The sequence below is a fragment of the Heteronotia binoei genome, chromosome 21 (assembly GCF_032191835.1).
Source record: "Heteronotia binoei isolate CCM8104 ecotype False Entrance Well chromosome 21, APGP_CSIRO_Hbin_v1, whole genome shotgun sequence".
In the NCBI taxonomy this organism is placed as follows: Eukaryota; Metazoa; Chordata; class Lepidosauria; order Squamata; family Gekkonidae; genus Heteronotia; species Heteronotia binoei.
The window spans coordinates 164,493,276-164,520,297 of record NC_083243.1 but is presented as its reverse complement, the minus strand read 5'-3'; the positions used below and the strand labels follow the sequence as shown (position 1 = coordinate 164,520,297).

Here is a 27,022-nt window from a genome sequence, read left to right as displayed (position 1 = left end):
CCCCCATCAGTGAAGCTGCCTAATGGCAAATCTCATAGTGCAGAATTTTGCTTTCTCTGTATGCTGCCAGGATTGTCTTGATGGATGCAAAATACCTGGGTCTTAAGTGTTCAATTGGTAGAAGAAGGCTGCAGATCTTAATAAAGCGTACTTTTCATGCATGCAGCAATAGGCTATGCTCTAAAAGATGGCTGTATCATCACACAAGATGATCACTTCCTGGTTGGAGGAATGGAGGAAACAACTTGGATGATGATCAGCCATGTTAGCTCTCGCACTACTAGTCTACTCTTGGGGGCGGGAGGAGAAATTCATACACAACACAGGAGAACCATGCTTGTATCCTGGCAGCTAGATGGGGGTATTGCATGTTTTATGAATACGGTGACATGCAAAGAGAGTGATCGTGCTGGTGGAGGATTCTCCTTCAGCCCAGTAGGAAAAAAGCCAGCAATTTAAATGGAGCACAGACTCACAGAGTGCCATCCTAATTAGAGTTACATCTTTCTAAGCCCACTGATTTCAGTAAACTTAGAGGGGTATAGCTCACATTGGGCTATGAATAAATGGTGCCTAAACTAGTACCCCATAAGACTGAAGGCAATGCACTTTCAGTGCACTCTCAATGGTCTTTGCAACTTTTTTTTTACAATGTAAATGGCAAAATACACTTGCAAATGATTATTAAAGTGTTGAAAGTGGACTGAAAGTGCATTATTCACCATGTGTGAAAGCACCCTCAGTCATGTTTTCTGGGTCAGAGTACATTAAATGACAAGAAAGATCTTACAAGGACCAAGATAAGTTAAAATGAACTATAACACCTGCAGCAAGTATGCATTTCCACATGCGCCAACATTTTACAAGGAATCCTTTATACAGTCCAGTGATGGGAGAGATGTTAGAACTATCATAGCAGAATGCTGGCTGCAGGGGGAACTGCTTGCCAATCTTCTGCAAACAAGCTTTAAACTGCCTGGGAGTTGCATTGGCTGTGGAGATTGTGGTGGCAAGGCACACTTTGGATCCCACTATAATATTATGGCCATCTGTCCTCTTAAATATGCCAAATATTATGGCCATCTGTCCTCTTAAATATCTGATGCCTGCCCCAGTACCAAGTATCTACACTGTGGCTTATTGAAAATGGAGTTGGGTGAGTTGACAGCTAGGTTTTCCTGACTAGCTGAAAGAACCTGTGATAAGTTTTCTCTTACTGGTGTATTGGAATCTTAACTGCTGTTTTTCTGATGAACCAGCACTCCACAGTATCCCCACATGAAAGGGAAGCATACAGAGATGAACAATGTGCCTTTAATGATTTCTGTCAGGTCAGCACAGACTGGCCTTTAACTGCAGAGCTGAGATGGGGGAGCTGCTGTTTCTTTTCCCCAAAGGGCTTGCTATAATTGTTGCATTTACTCTAGCATGTGTATAGGGCCAGACTTTGCTTGGTCACAGTGAGAAGCTATATGGGCCCAACAGGCAGCAGTTAAGGGGTGGGTAGGTTCTCTTGTATATAGTGTATATAGGCTTTCTCTCCCCAGCTGCATAGGGGATAGCTTTTGTTTGGGTTTTTTTGTAAAAGGGCTATTTTTCACATTCTAAGATATTTGTATGCTTCCTTGGGAATCACAACTGTGCAAGTAAAACTCGCCTTAAGAATGTAAAAGGATTCTTTAGCAACTGACATCTTCCTTTTGTGAAATGTTTCCACTTCTCTTCTAAACCACCTGCCTAATTTCCACAGCTGATCATCTGCATATAAAACGAGGATGGATGCACAAGTTGCCCTGCCCATATCTGAAAATCACACATTTTAAAGATAGAACGTTTGAGATCAGTGCCCAGAAATAGAGACCTTCCACCTTCATGGAGCTAAGCTAGGGGATAATAAGAAAATCCTTCAACTGATCAGACAAGTTGATCAAGTGCCTAAAACCACTCCTCTTTTGCTAGTTTACTGCCTTCATTATTCCTTTGATTCCCACAGGTTCTGCTCTCCCACATGTACCCATGTTTTCTTCATCAAACAAAAGTCCTGTTAGCAGACTTGCAGTCTTGCATTGAAGTCTGTTTGCTCTAACCCAAAGAGAAAAATTGGTTAAACTGATGACACAGAAAACACAGATACATAGCTTTGGCCTCTAGCACATTTTGCCTATAAAATGCATAAGGTTACAATACAGAACAAAGAATAACCATATATTTGTGCAGATACAAGGCTCTGGACCACTGCCTTTGACTATTTGAGAAGTCCTGACTGCTAGCCTTAGTACAAACAACAACTTTTACTAAATAGCTGATATGTTATATCCAAGACTGCGGATCAACTACAGCAGTTCTAATGATTGGGAAATATACTAGAAAACTGGGAAGGCTCACTGTCTTGAATGGAACCTACTGGGTGATGAACTGCAGAAGATATGGATCCTGTGTCTTTTAATACCTATGCAGAGAAGGGATTTCATCCCATACAGCTTTTCTCATCCCAGCATGATCAGCTGTACCTATTCAGATTCTGTTCTTCAGTTATAGGAGCTGTGCCTTCTTTTGGTTCTGGTGTCTTTATTGAAGCACCAGGGTAGATATTCCTCTCACTGAAATCAGGGTATAACAAAATGATCAGAAAGCAGATCCTATTTCTGATGATATCAAGTCTTGTTTTTTCCAGCGCACTCAACTGTGTACTTAACCTCAGTTCATACTCTCTAACTCCAAGATTAATTTGTGTTACTACCTAAATAAATGTCTTGTGTATTGCCTGTTACTTTTGTTCCCCCCCCCCACGCTTTTTTCAGATGTGCAAATACTACATCTATTTAAACTGGTTAGCAATCATTCCCTTCCCATAGACAGCCCTGAGCTCTGTTGATTGGTGCTTAAGGATCTTTACCATAATTCTCACAACTTCACAAAATTACAATTCCCAGGATTTGGTGGCGGGTGGGGAAGAGATGTCAGTTAAATAAAGCCAACTGTGTATTGTAGCTAGGTCCAAATTCTACAGTGTGGGAAGTAGAGAAACACAGGAAGCATATTGGGCAGTTGTCTGCCTGCCCACACTAAGACTAATGTGGTACACCCATCCATGCTTGGAATAGGGAAGGGAAAACAATGTCATAACCCTAAAACAGAGGAAAATCTGTTTCAGACCGATTGCAAGAAAAATGTCTTCCCAAAACTTGATATTAGGTATAAGTCAAGACTCTGAACTAAATTTTGACTACCCGTGAAACACTTTGGCACGGGCCTGAGTCTAGCCTAATTGCTATGGCAGAAATCCCAAGCATTCTATAATCTCATCAACATGGCATCAACGGAGTACACTTTTCCATATATGTGAATATATTGAATTAGAGTTCTAGCATGGATGGGAGCAGCTACTGCTGTCCTTTCGATCAATATTTAGTATTAGCAACTAAATATTAGATCCAGATGGGCAGCCGTGTTGGTCTGAAGCAAAAGAACAAAGTCCTGTGGCACCTTCAAGAACAAAGTTTTATTAAAAATGTGAGCTTTTTGAATAAAACTTTTATTTTTTAAATAAAGCATTGTTGGTCTTAAAAGGTGCCACTGGACTCCAATTAAATATTTAGTTACCCTTAGCAGTTTTGACATCAAGTCTGGGCTATGATACATGGACTGAAGCCAATGGCCTTTTTGAAGCACCAATGAAGTGATCTCTATGGCATATATTGCTGTCATTATAGAATCTGATGCGGAGTGTGCTAGTAGTCCACTTCTTTCCTTTTTTAAGTTATTTATAATTAAAATATACAACCATCTTATGATCTATGAATAATGGCAATTATCAAATCAGAAATGGGCTAAAATGTTGGATGAAGGATGTGATGGTCTAGACTGGCCCAACAATGAAATGGTTTGTTCTTTCTCCAAAAATGGAAGTCATTTTTCTAGGTAGGAGGCAGGACTGTTTTCTGATTAATATTTTCAGCAATTTTATCAAATATAAAATAGTCCCAAACTTTTATATACCATTGATTGACAGTAGGAGGTCAAATCAATTAGATGTTTTGCTGCCATAAGAAATGAGACTAATTTTTTCAGGGGGCACATGATTCTCATGCCAAAGGTGCAATAAAGCTATAGATGGAGTCTCCAGAATCTTGGAGTCCCAAGATCATTCGAATTTGTTTAAACACTGACTGCCAGAACAGTTGGATCACTTTGGACTCCCACCATTGGTGCAAATAAGTACCTTTAGGGTCTGAACATCCCCAACACTTGGGAAGAATGTTAGGGTTTTGTCTGCTCCTTTCTAAAGTTGAGAGTAGGATAGCTCTGGAGTTTGTTCAGGGTTTTTTCTGAAACGGTCTCAAACCATGAATTAGTAGCAGGAGGAGACAAACTTAGCCCCCTGTGTCTTGATAATGCTACTAACCAGTATTTTTTTAAAAGTGCATATTGGTATGCATTGCCCAATCAATTCCCCAGGATGGGTACAATTACTGAGGGCTTTTTTTTATCTATTTTTCCTTTAAAGCCTGGTGAAATAAGCTCTTAATGAAGGCACAGTCCAGTTCAAAGATCACTTTTGTTGAGCACATTCTTAACTTTATCCTATCTTAATGAACAGAAGTTAATCATTTGTTGTATCTTTCCTGAAGAGTGCACTTTTGCTGTGGAGCTGTCATATCTTCCAGGCACAGAATATACAATATGTCATCCTTGAGAAAATACATTTCCATTGCCTGCTTGAATGCCCCAGGAGTTGTACTGTCATCAGTAATGACACTACAACTCACCTACCATGCCTGTGCACAGATCCCTCTTGAGGTACCAATCCACTGTGGGCGCTAAAGTAAAAAAAAGTCCTAGGGGGACTATCTTTCTCACTGCTCTATTTCAGGAACACTTTTACATTTTCTCAGTGGTGGTGCATACACAAAGTATATAAAGCCAGCACTGTTAGTAGCAAAATAAAGCTATCTCCCCATTGACTGCATTGTTTAAAATGGCAGCATAAGTCTGGCACTGCATTACTGCTACAACCAATACTGAAAAATCTGTATTTAAAATACTTCAGGAAAGCCCTTTATATATGGAAATGGTGCTCAGGGGCATACTGATTGTAGAGATACTCTGACACTTTAATAGTTCTTGAATGAGCTGGGCTTGTTCTAGTCTTCTAGCTGCTATCTCCACTGTAAAAGTGCTGTGGTACATTATACTCTCTTTTTCAGAACAGCTCTTAAACCCGCTTTGATGTAAGACCTTGACTGGCAGAGAAAGAGTTCCTATACAGACATACTAGACCTCTATTGTAGTAGAAACCAAGAAGCAAATGAAATAAATTTACTTGGAGTAGGATCATACCCTGTAAAAATCCAGTTTGGCCTCAACTGTAACACCGAATGGCCTTATTTTGAATGTTTGCATACCAGAGGGATTCCAACCAGCTAAGTAATGCTACTCTTTTTGATGGAGAATAAAATCTTGATATGTGTGAAGCCCTGGAATTCTTTCAGCACTAAGCATCAATTCTGACTTCACTGTCTGCAGACACCTTTCCCCAAGATAGCCAGCAGTTCCCACTCCCTCCAATCTTGGGACACAGCTCAGCACTGATCTGCAGAAGCCCCAGTTTTTCCAAGTCAGAGTCCTTTGACAACATCAGCTATCTGGGTAAGGGATCAATGGCAAATGAATGACCATCTGTTTATGCTATGAAACTGTTGGCAACAGAGAAGAAAACAGGCCACAGCTAGCTTATAGTGATAAAACTTTAATTACATTCATTCGTTTAAAAAAAGGAGGATGGCTGCCATGTGGACTGATCAGGCAGTGAACCACCATGGTTAAATGCAGCCCAAGAGAAGGTCTGTTGATGTGCTCGTATCACTCCTGCAAGGGACAGATATAGGGCCTGATCTGAAGACAGCAAGTTGGCACAGGATCCTAATGGACCCTGTGCCAATGTTTTCTAATGTTACTTTTTCAAAGGACACTTTTGCTATTATGCTAATTGGGCCATAAAGTAATACTTGACCTTGCACCACAATTCTAGATTTCCCATACCACTGTTTCTCAGGGCCTCTGAGCTGGGTGCCATGCTTTTCTTGAGGCATCAGTCACCAGTCCTTCCCTCAGCATTCTCCACCTAACGGTACCAGGAACAATTAAAGCTGGAAGCCCAAACTTAACTCAGAAACAAAACAGTATGGCACTCGCTCCCAGGCAAACATGATTACAATCAGTCTTTAAGGCAACGTATACATAGTAAGAAAATTCAGACTGCACAAGGGAATTCATGTCATTGCTGTCTTTCATTTAGATTTTCAGTTGCTCATTCAGGAGAGCATTGTCTGAAATGTTGTCTCCAAGCTATAGGTGTTGCTTTAAAACAAAAGCCAGGGTCTTTGCCCTGGCAGGCCTCAATGCTAGCCAGTCATAGGTACCAGTTTCTGTAACTACAGAGCCTTTCCACAGATGATAGCAATGAAGATGGAGCCTGCCCATCCGGATGCAAAGATAAATCCCAGCCGGATGGCCCTCTAAGCCAATAACATTTGAGAATTTCCCACACTAGCATTCAAGTCAACCTTTCCTCCCTGAAAATTCTCCTTGATTTTTAAACAGTTTTAAAAACACAAGATGGTCATCGTATAAATATTACTATTGTCTGAAAACAGCCAGATATCCCCCAAGATTAGTTAATACTCCCTTCAGCAATCACAGCATTGGGGTTGGGGGGAGTCAGGGAGGAGATTGGTTTAAAGAAATTAGCCAAGCAGATTATTCTTGTTAGGGAACATCACGCTAATAAAGATGGTCAGGTGCATAGAAATTACTCCGGAATCTCTTATATGTCATCTTCTGTCACAAGGCAGTAGAAGTCTGTCCTTGCTCCATAGTTGCGAGATCCCAAATCAGAAATGTCTATCTCATTCCTTTGATTTTCTCCAAGCTGCACTTCTTCCAGCGTACCAAATGGAGGACCATCAGAGCCAGTCATTCGAGGAGGTGGTGGTCCTTTGAAAATAGGACCTCGGACACCTGTAGGAGGATAAGGAAATTATAGCAGTAGGGAGCAGGTAAAAGGAGGGAATGTTCACATCAAATGTTCAGTCATTTGGATTCCAAGCCATTTAGAGTTTCAAAGTCAAAACCAAAACCTTAAACTGGGCTCAAGAGCAAACCAACAACCAATACAGTTGCAACCTATTCCAGCTAACAGTCTAGCAGCCAATGTTTGAACCAGCTGTAGTTCATTTCAGGGGCTTGCACAGAACTCCCAGGCAGATGGGCACCGTGTTCCTTAGTGGAGGCAATGGCTATTTGGGTTTTCTATGCCAAATGCAAAAATGTTTTGGCCGTTTCTTCTAACCACCCTGCAGTTTCCATCAAAGGGCAACACTTCTGTTCTTTTCCCTCATTCCTCTACTTACTCTGTACAAGGCCTCTAACATTCTGAGCTTGTTTCTCCATGGAAACAATTTTATATCCACATTTTATATGCTACTTGTCTTCAGCGCTATTGACATGGGAACTCGTCTGGATTCCACAACCAACCCGCAACCAAAGAGAATAAAAAACTCATTTTCTCTGGCTCAAAGGAGAAACTGCAGGATGGGTTAAGCATCCATGTGGATGAATCACTTTCAGTCACTCCAGGGAGGGGGCAGTGCTAAACTCTGCTTTCAAAATGCCCACAGTCAACTGCTGCCATGCACAATTTACCCTTCCCTTTAAAGTTCTTTTCATTCCCTCCTGAGCTGTTCTATAGGCTTACAGTGCCACTCTTTAGGGAAACAGAAAATAAGGGCAAATGCGGCTTCCAGTCTGCAGAGGGGTCAAAAGCAACCTTGTATCTGTGCTTTTGTGCAGGTAAAAAAGAGCAAAGAGGATGAAGAACTCATGGGGCCTTGGTGGAATGAGGAGAATCAGTGGGACACGGTGATTCCTGGATATAAGTTATATCGGAAGGATAGAGAGGGAAAGGTTGGAGGTGGGGTGGCTCTGTATGTCAGAGAAGGTATACAGTCCAGTAAGACTGAGGTCAAAGAATTAGATTCCCTTCTAGAAATGCTTTGGGTCGAAATAGAGGGCCCAATAGGAAATTTAACTATGAGAGTTTGTTATCATTCTGGCTTTGTTAATCTGTGTCCTGACTTCATCAGGTGGGTACTTAAGTTCTGAAAAGGTTTGTTGTAGATCCCTCAGGTGAGAATCTCTGTCAGCAGGATTGGAGCAAATGCGGCTGTAGCGTAGAGCCTGGCTGTATACAATGGATCATTTGGGATGGTAGCTGGAGGCATGCAGGTATGTTTGTCGGTCAGTAGGTTTCCGGTATAAGGTGGTGTCAATGCGTACATTGTTTATTTTTACAGTGGTGTCCAGAAAATGTATTTCTTGCATAGATTGGTTCATTGTCAGGTTGATGGTGGGGTGAAAGTCATTGAAAGCCTGGTGGAATGCGTCCAGGGCTTCTTTACCATGTGTCCAGACCATAAAGATGTCATCAATGTAACACAGGTATAAGGTAGGTAGGAGCGGGTGGGAGTCTAGGAAGCGCTGCTCCAAGTCAGCCATAAAGATGTTAGCATATTGTGGGGCCATGCAGGTACCCATGGCTGTACCATTGATCTGTAGGAAAAGTTCATTGCCAAATCTGAAGTGGTTATGGGTGAGAACAAAATGGCACAGTTTGGTAGCAAACTCAGCTATGTTTTTATCCGAGATAATATTACTTACAGCTTGTAATCCATCTCGGTGTGGGATGTTGGTATACAAAGATTCCACATCCGTGGTGGCTAAGATAGTATTCTCTGGAAGGTTGTTCAAAGATTGTATTTTCCTCAGAAAATCTGTAGTGTCACAAACATAACTAGGGGCACTGGTGGCATAGGGTCTTAGAACAGAGTCCATATATCCAGATACCCCCTCCGTGATAGTGCCTATAAGTGCCTATTAATGACACTGAATGCAAGCCCTCAGCAAAATAAGCTCAGAGTTGTTGTTCAAACACAAAGAAAACCCCAGCCAAGCCCATTATTTTCTCTCTTCTTCTCCTGACAGTAAAATCACCGCATATAAGCAAGCTGGCCTTTCTGTTGCCAGTTGCTCGTAAATCTTTTATGACCAGCAAACTTATTTTGCTCATGTTACTAAAATTAAAACGTATTGCTTTGCAAGCTCAGGCTGTGTTAACAAATATCCACTGCCAGGAGTTGTTCTCCCTTTAGTCTCTCTGGGACTAAAGTCCATAACTGCACTTCATCTCCCATTGATCCACTGTGCAGCTGGAGGCCTGGGAAGGGAGATACAAGAACTTCCTGTGTTCTCTATAGCCCCAGGCTCTGAGGATGGGAAACTGCCTTTGGCATATCATATCCTTTCCATTTCTGATCCCTAGTTAAATTGGGCAACACATCCTGTGTGAAAGTTATTCCTCTATTCCCTGTTCCACAGTGTGAGGCTGCATCCACTTGAATGGTTTTTCTCTGGAACAGGAACATGACATTGCCTTCTAATCATCCACTGTCTAGGCCACCGGTGTCAAACACCTCGCCCCCAGGCTGGATGCGACCCGCCCAAGGCTTTGATCAGGCGGGGAGGGGGGGGCTCTTTTCTCCCCCTTCCTCCCCCTCCTGTCCTTACCCTTTGAAACTCCCAGGCTCTTACAGCTTCCAGACTCTTTGAAGCTCCTAGGCTGAGACTCTTTCAGTTTCAGCCTGGGAGCTTCAAAGGCTCTTTGAAGCACCCTTTGAAGCTAGCAGGCTGAGTCCCAGGCTCTTCCTGCCTTTTTTTGCTGACTGCTGCAAGGAAAACGTGGGGTGGATTTTAAGATCCATGCCACATTTTCCTTGCAGCTTTGTCTGTATTCTGCAATGGTTTCAGATGGAGTGGAGATGATTACATTTTCAGCTTTCCTATAGCTAGCTGACACTCATGCTTCCTGGAGTTGTGTCCTCGCAAACAAGGGTTGATGCTTTCAGCCAGTTTATCTATCCTAAATGGACCTAACCTAGTGAGTACTCTAATATGGGAACCCACAGTCAAAGGGGGATATTATACTGGAAAGGTTTTGCCAATCTGAGTAGACTGGTGGGGAGAAGTTTACAATGCCATTTCATTGTTTCCACAGAGTCAGCACCTTGTGCTTTTTCCTGATGTTTTATTTTAAAAATTGCATTGCCAAATTCCACTAGTCCCCCATCTTTCCAACTTAAACCATTGGAAGAGTTTTAAGCATGTTTGTATTTTAAGTTTTAAAAATATCTTTAATTGTGTTTGTCTGTGTCCATTATAAAGTTTGTATCTCCACTACCTGCCATTATATTTTATGACACTCATGGCCCGGCCCCACAAAGTCCCATTTGTGTTAAATCCGGCCCTCCTAACAAATGAGTTCCACACCCCTGGTCTAGGCTTTTCTCATCCTCAGCATGTTCTCTGTAATTGATCTTGGAACAATCTTTACAGAAAGAAGACAATCCAAGTACAGTAACATGCCACCTGGATGGGAAAGTGCGCATTTTCAAAGATCCAGTCTATCCAGTGGGAGCAGATATTATAAGGGAGGAGGACAGAGACAAGTTGGTGCTCGGCCCCCCTCCAATCTGCGGCCCATCCCAAGGGTGACAGGTAGTAGGGCCAGGTGTAACCCGCCTCCGTCATTGGTGTTATGCAACGCCAGGTCCATTAATAATAAGACCTCAATTCTCCGAGAGTTTATGCTCGAGCAGAATGTGGACCTGGCTTGCGTGACTGAGACCTGGATCCGGGAGGGTGATACAGTAGCCCTCTCGCAAACACCTCCCCCAGGTTACTCAATCTTCCATCAATCGCGGACTAGCGGGCGGGGGGGAGGAGTGGCATTATTTGCACGGGAGGCTTACTCCTTCAGGGCGCTCCCGGCCCCAAAGATTGAGGGCATTGAATGTGCCGGTCTGGCGTGGGGGGATGGAGAGGGGTTGGCGATTTGGCTGGTGTACCGTACGCCTAACGCACCAGCCAACGCCTTACCGTCCCTGCTCGAGGCGGCGACAGGCTGGGCGTTGGAGCACCCAAGGTTGATAATCCTGGGTGACTTCAACGTCCATGCTGATGACCCGTCCTCCAGTCAGGCGGCGGACCTAGTGTCTTCCATGGCGACACTGGGACTCTCTCAATTTGTTGCAACCCCCACCCACCAGGCCAGACACATGTTAGACCTGATCTTTGCGGCTGGGATTGTAGTGAGCGATATAACCGCAGAGGTGGTGCCATGGTCGGATCACTTCGCCCTCAAGGCCCCTGTAGATATGCCTCCCCAAACCTGTTTAGGCGAGGAGCCGATTATGGCTCGCCCGCGGAGCCAAATGGACCCGGAACGGTTCCAGATGGCTCTGCGGGATCCCTGGCCCTCTGGCGACTCCCTCGATGGCCTGATTGAGACCTGGAATAGCCGGCTCTCTAGGGCCATCGAGGAGATCGCACCTCGGCGCCCTGTGCGGCCTCGGACTAAGCTGGCTCCGTGGTATACCCCGGAATTACGCCAGCTGAAACAAGGCCTTAGACGGCTAGAGAGGCAATGGCGGCGTACTCGTGACGAGGCGACTAGAACATCTTATAGGAAGTTTATGAAGTCCTATGAGATGGCAACCAAGGCCGCAAAGAAAACATACTTTGCGGCTAAGATTGCACCTGCAAATTCGCGCCCAGCCCAATTATTTAGAATAATTCGGAACCTGACTACGCTGCCTCAAGGCAACTTAAAAGCTAAGGAATTGGAGATTGGCTGTGAGGCTTTTGCGAAATTTTTTGCGGATAAGGTCCAATCGCTCCGCCATGACTGCCCTGCCAATTTGGAGGCAGTAAGTGAACTCGAAGCCCAATGCGTGTCTTCTGATTTAACTCTGGATTGCTTCGACCCGCTCAGCTTGGAGGAGGTCGACAGAATTCTTGGTACTGCATGATCCACGACTTGTGACCTGGACCCATGCCCCTCCTGGCTAATTAAGGCCTGTCAGGAGGAACTAAGATATCCTATACGGGATATTATAAATCGATCTCTTTCAGAGGGTGTTTTTCCAACACCCCTGAAAGAGGCATTGGTCCGCCCTCTCTTGAAAAAACCGTCATCAGACCTGGCCGAATTGGCACACTACCGGCCGGTCTCAAATTTGCCCTTTTTGGGCAAAATTATCGAGAGGGCTGTGGCGGTGCAGTTACAGGAATTTCTGGAGGACGCTTCCATCTTAGACCCATGCCAGTCCGGCTTCCGCCCGGGCCATGGGACGGAAACAGTCCTGGTCGCCCTCATGGATGACCTCCGACGACAACTGGATCGAGGCGGCTTGGCGGTACTGCTGTTGCTAGACCTATCGGCTGCGTTCGATATGGTCGACCATCGGCTGCTGACCCACCGCCTCGCCGACGCAGGAATTCGGGGGCTAGCCTTACAGTGGCTCTCCTCCTTTCTTGACGGTCGGGGACAAAGGGTGGCAATTGGGGGGGAGCTGTCTCAGAGGCACCCACTTCATTGTGGTGTGCCCCAGGGAGCAGTTCTCTCCCCGATGTTGTTTAACATCTTTATGCGCCCCCTTGCCCAGATTGCACGGAGGTATGGGCTGGGTTGTCATCAATATGCAGATGACACCCAGCTCTATCTATTGATGGACGGCCGGGCTGGTGAGGTCCCTATAAATTTGGACCGGGCATTACAAGCCGTGGCTGACTGGCTCAGGCTGAGCGGGCTGAAGTTGAATCCGGCGAAGACTGAGGTCCTTTGCGTGGGCCGCGGCGGACCAGGAGGGGAGATTACCCTACCGGCTTTTGACGGTGCGCCACTGGTACCAGTGCGCAAAGTCAAGAGCCTGGGAGTGCTACTGGAATCCTCTCTATCAATGGAGGCCCAGATAGCCGCCACTGCTAGATCCGCCTTCTTCCATCTCAAGAGGGCGAGGCAGCTGGCTCCCTTCTTGGAGCGCAGCGACCTAGCAACTGTGATCCACGCAACGGTCACTTCGAGACTAGACTACTGCAATGCCCTCTACATGGGGCTGCCCTTATACCGAACACGGAGGCTTCAGGTAGTCCAGAACGCGGCGGCCAGGCTGCTGGAGGGACTACCACGGTGGGAACCTGCGCGGCCTGGGCTGCGGGATCTGCATTGGCTGCCGGTTGTGTACCGTGTTCGCTATAAAGTGCTGGTTATTACCTTTAAAGCCCTATATGGCCGAGGACCTGCCTACCTAAGGGACCGCCTCTCCCCATATGTGCCCCAGAGAGCACTGAGATCTAGCTCTCAGAACTTACTAACAATCCCTGGGCCAAGAGATGTTGGTTGAAGGCTACTAGGGAGCAGGCGTTCTCGGTAATGGCCCCTCGTTGGTGGAACCACCTTCCAGAGATGGTGCGAGCCCTGCGGGACCTGAACCAATTCCACAGGGCTTGCAAAACATTTCTTTTCCAGCTTGCCTTCGAGATGGAACCCGATTAATCTGACGTATGCACATCTAGCCATCTTATGGATATTATGATCACAGTATTTTAGCACCCATTTTATATATTTTATCTATTTTAAATTAATTTATTATACAACTGATATATTAAAATTGTTTACATTGTTTTATATGAATCATGGGATTTCCATGTCTGTTAGCCGCCCTGAGCCCGCTTCGGCGGGGGAGGGCGGGATATAAAGTTGTTGTTGTTATTATTATTATTATTATTATTATTATTATTATTATTATTATTATTATTATTATTATTATTATTATTAATGTTAGTGCCATTCTCCTTATGTCGGCCAATCAAGGCCACCATTTTTCCTCATTGCCACTATCAGAGAGCTTTTAAAAAAATAAGAATCAATAATTACTATTGCACTATAGCACAACAGTCTAATCACATGTAGTCATAATCTACTCATTCCTCTGAATTCTCAGCCTTCATTTAAGAAAAGTCTCCAACCTTTCTCATGCAATGGAGAGCTAGAGACTGGTTGTGTGTGTGTGTGTATGTTTTAAATCAAAGCTGGGAATTCAGATCCATCATCTGAATTATTATATCTAGAATATAGTCTAACCTGCACTATGAGCCCGCCCACCTCTCTTATATAATACTGTGGTGCTTTGTTTTTAATTGCATTTTATTGGTTTTATTGTATTTGATTGGTTTTACCTAGTTGTAATCTGCCCTAAACCTGTTTGGGAAAGGGCCGAATAGAAATTCACCAAATAAAATAAATAATAAAATAAACATTCCAAAGGACTAGAAGACAGCGGCAACAGATAATTATAATGTTACTATCAGTGTGATATAGTGGTTAGCATGTCAGAGAAGGAGCTGGGACTGGGAGACCCAAGTTCAAATCCCCATTCTGCCAGCATGACCCTGACTCAGTTACACATTCTCAGCTGAACCTACCTGACAGGATTGTTGTGAGGATAAAATGGAGGTCATGGCACCAATATAAATCCACTTTGGGTTCTTAATGGACAGAAAGGCAGGAAATAAATGAAGTAAAATAATATAAATAAAGATATTGTACTATAAGTGAAATAGCATTTTTTCCCCAAAAGCTCTCCAGGGGTGCTGTGGGAGAAAATGCAGGAGAAATAGCAGCTAATAGACCATGCTAATGACTCTGTGGTGTGACTGTGACAGGGAAACCACGAATTTTCACCATATACAGCTTAAGCTTGCAGAAAATATGGTGCCACTGTATGCATGTTTGGATCACCCAATGGTAGTTTCATGAGGACTAAGACCATGAATGTTTGACAGAGGCCATAACTATGTGGCCAAATTTTGTACTTTGCTTTTCTGAAGGATATTTAAGGAGACAGCATTCTCAAGGGGGCCAATGAAATCAGCCTGTTCTTGAAAGCCACAGAAGAAGGACATGTGATCGCTGAGCTAAAGCCAATTTTGTCAGCTAACAGAAGTTTTTCAGCAGTGCCAGGCAAAGTACACTGTTGTGAAAGAAGAGGTCAGGCCAAACCATAGAGACTTGGTTGAAAGGGGTTAGAAAGGCTTTGGATTCCATTGTGCACATAAGCATTTCATTTTTTTTGCAAAAAGTCACCTCCAGTCAAACAGGTTTTGCATGTTTTTTGAACAATGCAAAAAACTGTTTAGCTTTGATGGGCATACAAAGCAACTTTCTCTCTCTCAAAGCATCTTCAATTCTCTGAAGAACTTGTCCTCTAGCCTTAGTATGCTTCATCAGTCTGGCAGTCTGATTCTGTGCGTGTCTGCTAAAAACAGAACTTTCTCCAAAGAGGGAGTGCAGCACAATCCAGTCAAAACTAGACAAACAGCCATAAAAACACAGAAAGGAAATACAAAGCCAGCTTACAGTTCAAATGGGAAATATTCAATCAGGCAGCAACAGAGGTATGGCATGGAGGGGCCCCCTAAGGCTTGCATGAGCTCACCTAAGTACTGGTTAGCCAGTGGAAAGCTGGAACACTTTACTCAAGGTGTATTCTTTAATATGCCTGTTGAGGCAATGATATGCTTCACAGAATCAGTCACTGAATGTATGTGTTGTGTTAGTGGCCAAAATATATCTTTGCCCACATGTTAATCTCGACAGTAGAAACGTTTTCAGTATTTTTATGCCCCTGGAAACATTATTTTGACTGTCATGTCAAAACATTTTCTGTTTGGGAGAAAGAACCTGTCTTCTCCCACATGACCATACACAAGAAGAAGAAGAATTGCAGATTTATACCCCTCTCTTCTCCCTGAATCAGAGAGGCTTACAATCTCCTATGTCTTCTCCCCCCACAACAGACAACCTGTGAGGTGGGTGGGGCTGAGAGAGCTCTCACAGCAACTGCCCTTTCATGGACAAGCCCTGCGATAGCTATGGCTAACCCAAGGCCATTCCAGCAGGTGCAAGTGGAGGAGTGGGGAATCAAACCCGGTTCCCCCAGATAAGAGTCCGCACACTTAACCACTACACCAAACTGGCTCTCATAAGGATTATGAGCTTGGACTGAGGTTCTGCTGCAGATTCCACTGCCTTTGGATGTAAGATTTTTGGTGGTGAGAAACAGGGCCTTCTCTGTGGTGGCATATTCATTGCACAACTGCTACTCCAAAGAGCGTCATATGACCAGCTCACAAAAAACTTGGTGAAAACGATCCTATTTAGGAAGAAATCTGACTGACTGACAAACTAACACTGCTATTATGGCTTTCTTTTGTACACAGTGCAACATATTTTTGAAATATCCATTAGTAATCAAAATCAAAAAGCAGTACTAGTGAATCTACAGCAGATCTTGTATCCTGTTGATGTACTATTTAATGATGACAGGCATACACTCTGATTAACTTACATCAGTATAATTCTTTCAAAAGTACAGTGGCAGAGTCAAGATTAAAATGGTACCATTACCAGTGTCTCCCTCAGTGTGAGATTCCCTTCGGAAATCCAGGTAGTTGCTGTGGATAACCAACATAGGGTCCTTATCTTCCTGGAGGTGGGTTTGGGGGTCTCCTCTGAGTCCTCTACAGGACACTTTCCGTGGCAGGGCAAGGCACAGTTCCTTCCAGAAATCAGATGAAGGCATCTAGCACAAGAAGAAAAGTACAGGCTTTTATTACACGCATGCTGAATCAGTAACATTACATGCCTTCCTGAAAGATATTTGTTGGAATGTCTGAGAGACAGCATTCTCCCAAGGACCCTCTTGGTCCACATAGGACAGACACCATTATTGTCTCCCAAAGGACAATACCTTATCTCCCTCTGGTTATCCAGATTCCTTCAATAGTATCGGTGACTTCCGGGGCTGGAAAATGGAAAGCTGACGCGCTTCTTTTAAGAGGAGCAGACCAAACCCTTTGTTTTGGAAATATAAGGCGACTCCAACGCCTACTGTCTACTTTTTTCACAAAGGGAATTGTCCAGGACATACTTGAAGAATTTTGAGGAGGTTTACTTTGGCAGACAAGGAGCCCCAGTGGGATTCCTTTCCTGCTTTGAAGAACCTCCGGTGAAGAATTGCATTCCATCGTCTACAAAGGGTCTTTGGAGATTAATTTGACATAAGCTCATCCATATTCCAACTTTCTATGGATTACAATAACATCTGAAAGGGAAGAAATCGGATGCACAGGAAAATAGACGTTCGTTAAGGTAAAGATTCTTATCTACCACTCCGGGACTGAAATAAGCTTTTTAAAATTAAAAAACTAAGATCTGGGACTAACTGTGAGAGCATAAAGTTAAGAAGCAGAAGAAGGGGGTAAATTTGGGACTTTTGGGACTTAAGAAAAGCTGGAAAGTACAGAAAAATAACTGCTGTTTGACATACCTGCGGTTTTGGAAACCCCCCCCCCCCCCCGACATAACAGAATTGCTGTTCTTCAAGACGAAACAGGAAGTGACATTCTACTATCGTGAGACTTTAGATCATAGAGAATGAGACTTCACGGCTAGAGAGTCAGGAAGTAGAAGCTGGAAGAAGGGGAATTTTCAAGCCTCCAGAGACATCTCTAGAGCCAAAAACCCATAGAGAAGCACCGGCAGCCATTAAGAAAGGTCAAAGGTTTTATATATTTTTTAAAAAAGAACAGGACTTTAAAAGTTTTTAAAACCAGCAGGAATCATTCTAAAAAGGAGAAACATTTTGGACTATATGAGTAAAACTTAATTTTAAGCTTTATTGAAAAAAGGAAAACTTTTTTTAAAAAGGGGGGGCTTGGAAAAGTCACGGCCGCCATTTTGGATTTTATACAAACTTTAAAAATTAATATCTTGAGCTAGGAAGCTCAGAGGATGGCGATTTTGGGCTTGTTGGAAAGGGCATGCCCTAATCTATTGAACTCTGTACTTGGTTTGCTGATTGGTGAGATCAACTTAAGAGCCTATTTTATGCAATGGGAGGAAAGTAATGTCTGACCAAAAGCCAGCAACACGTTTGAGATCAGGCTCATTGGGGGAAGGAAAAATGGCAAAACAAGTTCAAGAGCAACTGGATGCGATGGAGGCAAGATTGGGGAAGATGATGAAAGATTTGATAACTGGAAGTGAGAAGAAATTAACTAAAGAAATTAACTCTAGTGCTGAAGAAAGGAAAGAAATTAAAAAAGAGATTGAAGATCTCAGAAAAGAGTCACAAGCAACAGCGCAAAAGACCCAGGAGATTGAAGCTAAAGTAAAAGACCAAGATGTTACTATTAAGAAGATGCAGGAGAAGGTAACACTACAAGATTGTAAATTAATGGAAAACTTGATTCGTTTAAGAGGTGTTCCTGAGAATGAGCAAGAGGATTTAAAGAAGTACATTGCAACAATCATTGCTGAGTATATGGGAGAAGACCCTGAGGGAACGGGACATTTATATGACTATGTTTACAGGGTTAATTCTGAATTTGCCAGAAAACTTAAGCTACCAAGAGACGTGGTGGTAAAATTTACTACAAGTGATATGGTGGGAAGGATCTTAATTCAACAATTTGAAAAAGCAATGGTGGTAGAGGAAAGCAGAGTAAGAATAATGAAGGAGCTGCCAAGGAAGGTCATAAGTAACAGAAAACAATTTAAGAAATTGACAGACAAGCTAAGGGTGAAGGGAATAAGATACAGATGGATTCTACCTGAAGGCCTTAGCTTTGAGTATAATAGACTGAGAATTACAGTAGTAGATACTCAAGGCATGGAAAGGTTTTTTGCGGACAATAAAGAATTTGGAGATACAGATTAATTAAAAAATCAATATGGATTACAAATTAATGTCTTGGAATGTAAATGGACTAAATTCACTGCAAAAAAGAAAAGCAACATTTCATTGGATTAAAAAGCAAAAATGTAATATAATCTGTTTACAGGAAGTACACATCAAACACATGGATTACAAATTTTTATGGAACAAAGCCTTGGGTGAAGAATTCTTTTCATTGACTAAGGAAAAGAAAAAAGGAGTGATTTTTTTTTATATCAAAAAAGAATTGGAGCCAACATTGATTTTTATGGATAGTGAAGGCAGATATGTTGCAGTGGAGGTGTTGATGAATGAGAAAAAAATGTTGTTGCTGGGACTATATGCCCCAAATGGGGCAAAGAATGCCTTTTTCAAAGATATTATGCAACAAGTAGACCAACTGACATATGACCAAATAATGTTAATGGGAGACTTTAACGGAACTATTAAAAGTTCTTTGGATAGGTCTGGGGGGGAAAAAATATAGATGGCAAGCTGCCAAAGTCATTTTTTGAATTAATAAAACAAGAAACTCTGGAAGATATATGGAGAAAGTTCAATCCCAATGTACGTGACTATACTTTTTTTTCAGCAAGGCATAACTCCTTCTCAATAATTGATATGTTATGGACTACTAAAGATCTGGGACTTATTACAAATAAGATAGAGATTCTTCCGAAAATAGGTGCAGACCATAATCCATTATTGTGGTTGGCTAAAGACAAGAAAAAAGTGAGGAGATGGAGATTAAACGAGGACTTACTGCAGAATACAGAAATAGTGGCCTCTCTTGAAAAAGAAACGAAAGCATTCTTCCAAATAAATGAAAATCAGGGTGTTCAATATCAAACCGTGTGGGACGCGTATAAAGCAGTAATGAGAGGAATTTTAATTACATTGAACAACAAAGATAGAAGGAATAAAGGAAACAAATGGAGGACTTACAAAAAGAAATTGGCAAAAAAGAAAAAGAATTGAGAAAAATACCAGGAAAGAAAAAAATCTTGCTGGAGATTACAATATTACAGAGTCAAGTGAGACATCTATTGAATAAGGAGGTGGAATGGAACTTAAAAAGACTGCAGCAGAAATCCTTTGAGGGGCAAACTAGCCTGGGAAATATCTGGCGTGGCAAATGAAGAAAAAAAAGTAGAACAAATTTATTAATAAAATTATAGTTGGAGGTAAAGATATCGTGGACCAAGCAGGAATTAAAAGGGAATTTTTTAAATACTATGCTAAACTATTTAAAGGCCAACAAGTAGATAAAGAGAAAATTGAAGCATACCTGCAGAGAATAAAAGTAAAGCCATTAACAGAAACCATGGAAAAAACTTTAAATGAACCAACTGAAAAAGTTGAAGTAGAAACAGCAATTACCTCATTAGGTAAAGCACCGGATCCTGATGGTTTTTCAGCAAAATTTTATAAAGTACTGGCAGACGTATTAGTACTGAAACTCCAAAAACTGATGAACAATATCAGACAAGATGGGAAAGTGCCAAATACATGGAAGGAAGCAGTTATTTCATTGATACCAAAGGAAGATAGAGATGCTACGAATGTAAAAATTTATAGACCGATTTCATTGCTTAACAATGACTATAAAATCTTTGCTAGGATACTTGCAGAACGACTCAAACAGCATTTAAACATCTTTATTCAAGAGGGGCAAGCAGGCTTCCTCCCCAGAAGGCAAATAAGAGACAACATCAGAACAGTAATAGACATTGTAGAGTATTACAGAAAGCATCCAGAAAAAGAGGTTTTTTGCTGATGCAGAGAAAGCTTTTGACAATCTTAATTGGGACTTTATGTTTGCGGTGATGGAGAAACTGAAATTGGGAGGTGATTTTATAAAAATGGTCAAGACAATCTATACAGAACAACAAGCGAAACTTTGTGTAAATGCAGACTTGACAGAGCAAATGATAATTAGCAAAGGAACAAGACAAGATTGCCCTCTATCTCCATTGCTATTCATAATGACGTTAGAGATCTTGCTGATGCAAGTTAACGAGGACAAAGAAATAGAGGGACTGAAACTGAAAGGTTTCTCTTATAAATATAGGGCATTTGCAGATGATGTGATGTTCATTAGCGAAAACCCATTACAAGTGATGCCCTTGCTGTTAAATAAAATTAATGAATATGGAGAGCTGGCGGGCTTCCATATAAATAAGGAAAAATCGAAAATTCTAAGCAAAAATCTGTCATTGAGCAAACAGAAAAAACTACAGAGTATAACTGGATGTGAAGTTACCTCAAAGGTAAAATATTTAGGAGTAGAGATTACGATGAAAAATATTGATTTGTACAAAAACAACTATGAAAAGCTTTGGCGTAAAATGGAAGAAGATATGTTAAAGTGGAATAACTTGAATCTGACTATGCTGGGTAGGATTTCTGCAATCAAATGAATGTTCTACCAAGAAGTATGTTTCTTTTTCGAACAATTCCAATAGTGAAAGACAACAAACAATTTAATCATTGGCAAAAAAAAGATTTCAGAATTTGTACGGGCGGGGAAAAAGCCAAGAATTAAAATGAAAATTCTGACAGATGCGAAAGAAAGGGGTGGTTTCCAGCTGCCTGATTTTAAGTTATATCATGACGCATTTGTTTGGTATGGATAACCTTATATAACAGTTATTGGCATTAGAAAGTCATGGGAATGTTTTTGGTTGGCATGCCTATATGTATTATGGAAAGGAGAAGATGGATGGATTTTTCTCACACCATTACATAAGAAGAAATCTGTTGAATACTTGGAAAAAATATATTAAATATGGTGATGAAGAAAACCATTATGGATTATGCCAACTGAAGTCATAAAGTTGTCCTTAGATCCACAGGAAGACAAATGGTTATCATATAAACAACTGCTAAAAATACAGGGAGGCAAGGTGGAACTAAAACCGGCAGAAGAATTGCAGGACAATCTTAACTGGTACCAATTACAACAAATTAAAAGTTTGGTGGAGCAAGATATTAGAAATACAGGAATAAGACAAGAGCAAACAGAACTGGAAAAAGTGCTGTTGGGTGAGAATGAAAAATTGATTTCAAAGGTTTATAAGTTATTATTGAAATGGTCTACAGAAGATGAAGTAGTGAAAACTCAAATGATAAAATGGGCAATAAATATGAACAAAGAAATACAAATGGAGAATGGGAACACCTATGGAAGAACTCTATGAAACTATCGACGTGCTACAACATAAAAGAGAACTGTTTTAAAATGTTGTATAGATGGTATATGACACCTAAGAAACTAGCAAAAATGAATAATCAAATTTCAGACAGGTGTTGGAAATGTAAAAAACATGAAGGTTCCTTCTACCATATGTGGTGGACTTGTGATAAAGCAAAAAAATTTTGGCAAATGATTCAACAAGAGACCTCCAAAATCTTGGGTTATGACATCAAGAGAGCACCAGATATCTTTCTGGTGGGATTACAAATGGAAAGTTTTCCAAAGAAAGATAGGACATTGTTGTGGTACTTGCTTTCAGCTGCAAGGTCATTATATGTGCAAATGTGGAAGCAAGATAAAATGCCGGAGAAATGGGACTGGATCTTAAAAGTGTTACACTAGAGTGAAATGGATAAACTTACTAGAATCTTAAAAGATTGCAATTCAGAAAAATTTAAGGATGATTGGAAGAAATTTCAAAAATATATTGAAAAACAATGGAAAGTGAAGAGACACTTAGTGATTTTTGATAACATCAACTGATTTTTTTTTTTTTACTGGGAAGATAAAGCTGCAAATATTGACTCTTGTTTTAATATATAATTTAGCAGAAGGTTAGATTATGAGATAAATAGAGGGTTAATTATAATAATAATTTTCATATAGTCTTGGTTTATCTTATGCTAAGGTAACTGTAATTTTTAGTGAAGATTTTATAATGGTGAAAATATGTTTAAAAGTAATGGAAAGTCAAGAGACACTTAGTGGTTTATGATAATATTATCTGAACTTTTAAGGGGAAGATAAAATGGTAATATGGATTTCTGATCTGATATATAACTTAGTAGATGTTAGACTATGTGATAAATATAGGGTTAATTTTAATAATAATCAATATATAGTCTTGATTTATTTTATATTAAGGTAGATAGGAAGAGAAGATTCTATAAGCGTGAATTTTACCTTTCTTTTCTTTTTAATTGTATTACGCACCGGCAGAAGTCAAAGAAAAGAGGGCTGGGGGGAGGTGAAAATTTTGTAATGTATTGATCAGTATTTTGAAACTTATATTTGATAAAAGTCTTTCAATATGTTGCAAAAATAATAAAAATTGGTTTTAAAGTCAGCCTTGCATACTTCTTTGAACTGAAAAACACTGCAAAATCTGTGAAGTATTATACAGCATTACTCCACACAGAAAGCCTTTTTAACCAAATAAACCAAACAATAGACTTTGCCTTTCCTGTAACTTAGGATTTCAGTGCAAAATTTATAGTGATAGGATACTAGTAGGTTGCCTTTGAGGAACTAACAGTAACAGGGATGTAACGCCTGCTATCAAAGAAACCTAGCACATGAGAGGAAGTGCAGCAAGGACAGATGGGTCTTTTGACCTGAATTTAGCAACTGCTGACTCAGTTTCCCACAGTCACTGATTAGCAAGGTTTGGTCACGCCGCACACAATCCAACCTGTGACTGTACCAAACTACATGTTATGGCAGACAAGGCTGCTGCCCAAAATGACTTCGTCATGGTTGCATTCCCCCTTGCCCCAGCAATGTCTAGTTTCCATCTTATTTATGTACTTCCTTGTCCCTCCTATTAGTCAATTACATGAAGCAGATGTCACATCACAAGTGTTACAAGGAGAAAGAGTACAGCATGATATGTGAAGGTCATTTTTGAATGGCAGCCTTGTATTGGTCATACTGTGTGTTTTGGCCTGGGGTTTGCATACATTTCTATCATAAAATGTGAAGTAGTACAACAACTCAAGGCCAAACTGAGCAATGAACGGGCATCCACACAGCTAGGATTGTCCTTTGTTTTGAAGGCACTGCTGCTGTGAATGCAAAGGCATCACTGGTAACTGACTGTCCCTATGGGAATTTTCTGCATACTCTCCTCCATCAACTATAATTTCTCCAGGATTTTCCTCAGCTACCAGAGGGTAATTGCTGTAGCGGTATAACAATTACTGGGTATTTTTTAAAGCCCTCTGGTGAGGGAAAATGGCCACTATGAGGGGTTGACAGAAAGAAAATTATGTAAACATAATGAGGCCTGTGAAAATGCAAACTTTCCTGTCCAGATGGTAAAGTGATTACAGGAAAGCAGGTCTGAGAATAAACCAGGGGAAAACCTGGAAGACAATTTCGTGTGAATGCTGTCTCCCCTCATCCCTTTTGGAAGCCAAACATCAAAAATAGAGACCAACATTCACAGCTTCACAGTATAAATGCAGAATCTAGCCTTGCATTTGACATTCCAAGAACCACAGTGTTCATTTATTCCAAAGCACATCTTCATAGCTATGAACAAAACTCATGCAACAATAAGGGCAGTGCTGGCTCAGAAACTGGATGGGAAGAGCATGGGACATCACTGTCCTCCATAACTCACGGTTTCTGACCCTCTGATCTTACAGCCCCACAAGTTCAACTTCCATTCTTTCCCTCTATCATTTCAGTCCTTGTCATCCCCACCCACCAATTTTTTGAAACCCTGGAAGCAAAACGAATTAGGTAAGGAAAACAATTCCATGCAATTATATTAAATTATTCATGTAACATATTCAGAACATATATTTCTGGAGGGGAAATGATGCATAAAAGCCAAGAAGGTTTATTTGAGAGCTATACAGTAAGTTGCCTGTGCTCTTGAGGGAGAGGGGCAGAGCTTGGCAGGGAATCTTCCAGTGCTGTCCTGCCTTTTCAGACACAAAAAGGAAGTATAACTTTCCTTCCAATTTGCAGCCTAATTGTTGCATTTGTTGCTAGTTCAGAGCAGAACTGCTTTGTTAGTGCATCTCTCTAGAGATAACAGAATAAATAGCTAGAGAAATACCTTATTTTGTTCTGGCCACAAGCCATAATAGAAACACCTACACAAACATACAACTGTAAATCTGTAAACTGAAACAACAGCAATGTAAAGAAAAATGAAATTATAACTAATAAACTTTGTGAGAAAATTAATTATCACCATAAATATCCAAGCTACAGTCAACTGCATGAACTAAAACATTTTAACACCTACTGACCACACAAACACAAAACCATACACAGATGCAATAAACATCCTTATTTCAATTACATCAAAGCCTGGCCAATGAAAAAGTCCCTCCAGAGAATCTTACAACAAGCTCCAGAGAACCTTACAACAAGCTCCAGCAAAAGTTCCTGAGCACTTCTACAAAGTACTCTCCACAGAAGCAGAACTGAGAGGTGAAAGGATGTTGTCCATTGCCAAAAAGAAACTGCATGAACCTTAAAAGGGCTTTTGGAGTTTAAAAACATTGAGATGGTTTTGTATTGGCAGTGCCACCCAACCCTTTAATTCAAGACTGCTGCTGTCTTGATTCTGTTATTGGCTTCTTTTTTCCTTTTTTTTTTTTTGATGTATTATTATTGATGCTTGTGGACTCTTAACTGCTTTATAGTCTTGGGATTCCTTACAAGATGGAAAGTCAAGGTACAGAGGTTTTAAATAATAAACAAAATGCATTCTGAGTAATGCAAAAGACTTTCTAGCAAGGCCGGCCCATCCATTAGATGCTCCTAAGCAATCACCTAGGGCATCAGAGTTGGAGGTGCACTCAGACTAACCCTGTTGGTGTCCTGCCTCCCCACTCACAGCATTGGGGTCTGCAGGACAATGCCCCTGGCACTAGGGGACAGCCAACAGTAAGCTTGCTCTTTCCTCCCATCCATCAGGAGGACAGGCCATCTTTAGGGTTGCCAGGGCTGGGCTGTCAACCAGCAGGACACTCCTGGTTTTATTAATAGGAAACAGGGCTGCCTCAAGGAATTTTTGGTGGCCTAGGCTTTGCTGCCTCCCATGCTGTAGGGAAGCTGCCACCTACTCTTCTGTGACTACACACCACAGGGAAGCTGCCACCACCCTCCTCCTCTCCCCACTGTGGGAAAGCTGTGAGCAAGGACATGGGTTGGTGGCCAACAGTATGATGTCACTTCTGGTAAAACCCAGAAATGACATCAGTCCTCTGTAGGAATCACCAAAATGACCATACAGTTTCAGCCAATTCCTAGAGAGGCATGATGTCACTTTCCAGGTCTTCCCAGTAGTGATGACATACTGCTGCCCACCAACAATTTTTAATTTTATTTTTCTCTCTCCACTGGTCAGAGTGGCAGCAGGAAATGCCAGCAGGGGGCATGGGAGCCCTATCCCACCAGGGAGCTAGCAGCCTTAGCTATCTTCCTTCTTCCCTGCCTCTCTCCATGAGGGGGTAGTCCACCCCAGTTGGGAGATACCCCACCCCAAGGTAGCAGTAGTGGTGGCAGCTCCCCCACAGTGGGGAGAGGAGAAGGGTGGTGGCAGCTTCTCTGTGGTGTGTGGTCACAGGAGAGTAGGTGGCAGCTTCCCTACAGCACAGGAGGCAGCAAAGCCAAGGTCACTAAACATTCCTTGGGGCACCCCTGTTTCCTAATAATAAAATCAAACAGAACCACAAAATATAATTAAAGAACATGCTTATATTTAATGTAGGATGTTTTTGAGGTCTGAAGCTAAACATCAAACCCTGAAACAAGGAGGTTGCAAACTATATAAACTCTATGACCCAAATATACATATTTAAAAAGTTTGGATTGTGGGATTGATCTAGAATTTAGTAATTTCCTATCTAGGGGCACTCACAAGAATTTTGAGACAGGTTTGTTGTAGGGGGTTTACATGCTAGCTAACATGGCTCTAAACATTTGTGGAATGTGATGAGGATTTCGTTGTTTTTTTGATACTGCAAGCTGCTTTGCATTCCCATTTAGCTGAAAAGCAGAAGAGTAGATTCAAACTGCATAAAAGAAATACAAATATAAATAAAATCTGAGGTAACAGTAGGGTTTCGTTTGTTCAAAATAATTGGTGTCAATACACAATTTTTAAAGAGTTGGTCTAGATCCAAAGACAAGGATACTAATTTTCTCATCATTTAGACTTAAACAAGTTATTGTGCTAGAACACAATAAAAATGCTAACAATCTGCATGGGAAAAATGAGGATCATACATCAGCATGGGTCTCTCTCACTGACCATAAGTAGAAAGAAATTATTTCCTTTTAATTAAGGCATTACATAACTTTTGAAAAAGAAAGGCATAGATATACAACCTTGGCTGCCATTACCAGA

The 27,022-nt window shown here is 41.5% G+C and overlaps 1 protein-coding gene across 4 annotated transcripts in view; it reads right to left on the bottom strand.

Moving 5' to 3' along the window:
• Window positions 1-5,733: 5,733 nt before the first annotated feature.
• Window positions 5,734-27,022, bottom strand: part of SIGIRR (single Ig and TIR domain containing) — a 61,043-nt gene continuing 39,754 nt past the window's right edge. For 3 of the 4 annotated variants that reach the window (XM_060262187.1, XM_060262186.1, XM_060262185.1), the window contains 2 exons: window positions 16,364-16,538; window positions 5,734-7,020 (listed from right to left, as the gene is read on the bottom strand). In XM_060262187.1, the coding sequence (XP_060118170.1) occupies window positions 6,827-7,020; window positions 16,364-16,538 (369 nt within the window). In that variant the 3' untranslated portion in view covers window positions 5,734-6,826. Of the gene's footprint in view, window positions 7,021-16,357; window positions 16,539-27,022 lie in introns of all 4 variants that reach the window. The other variant, XM_060262184.1, reaches the window with a different exon arrangement.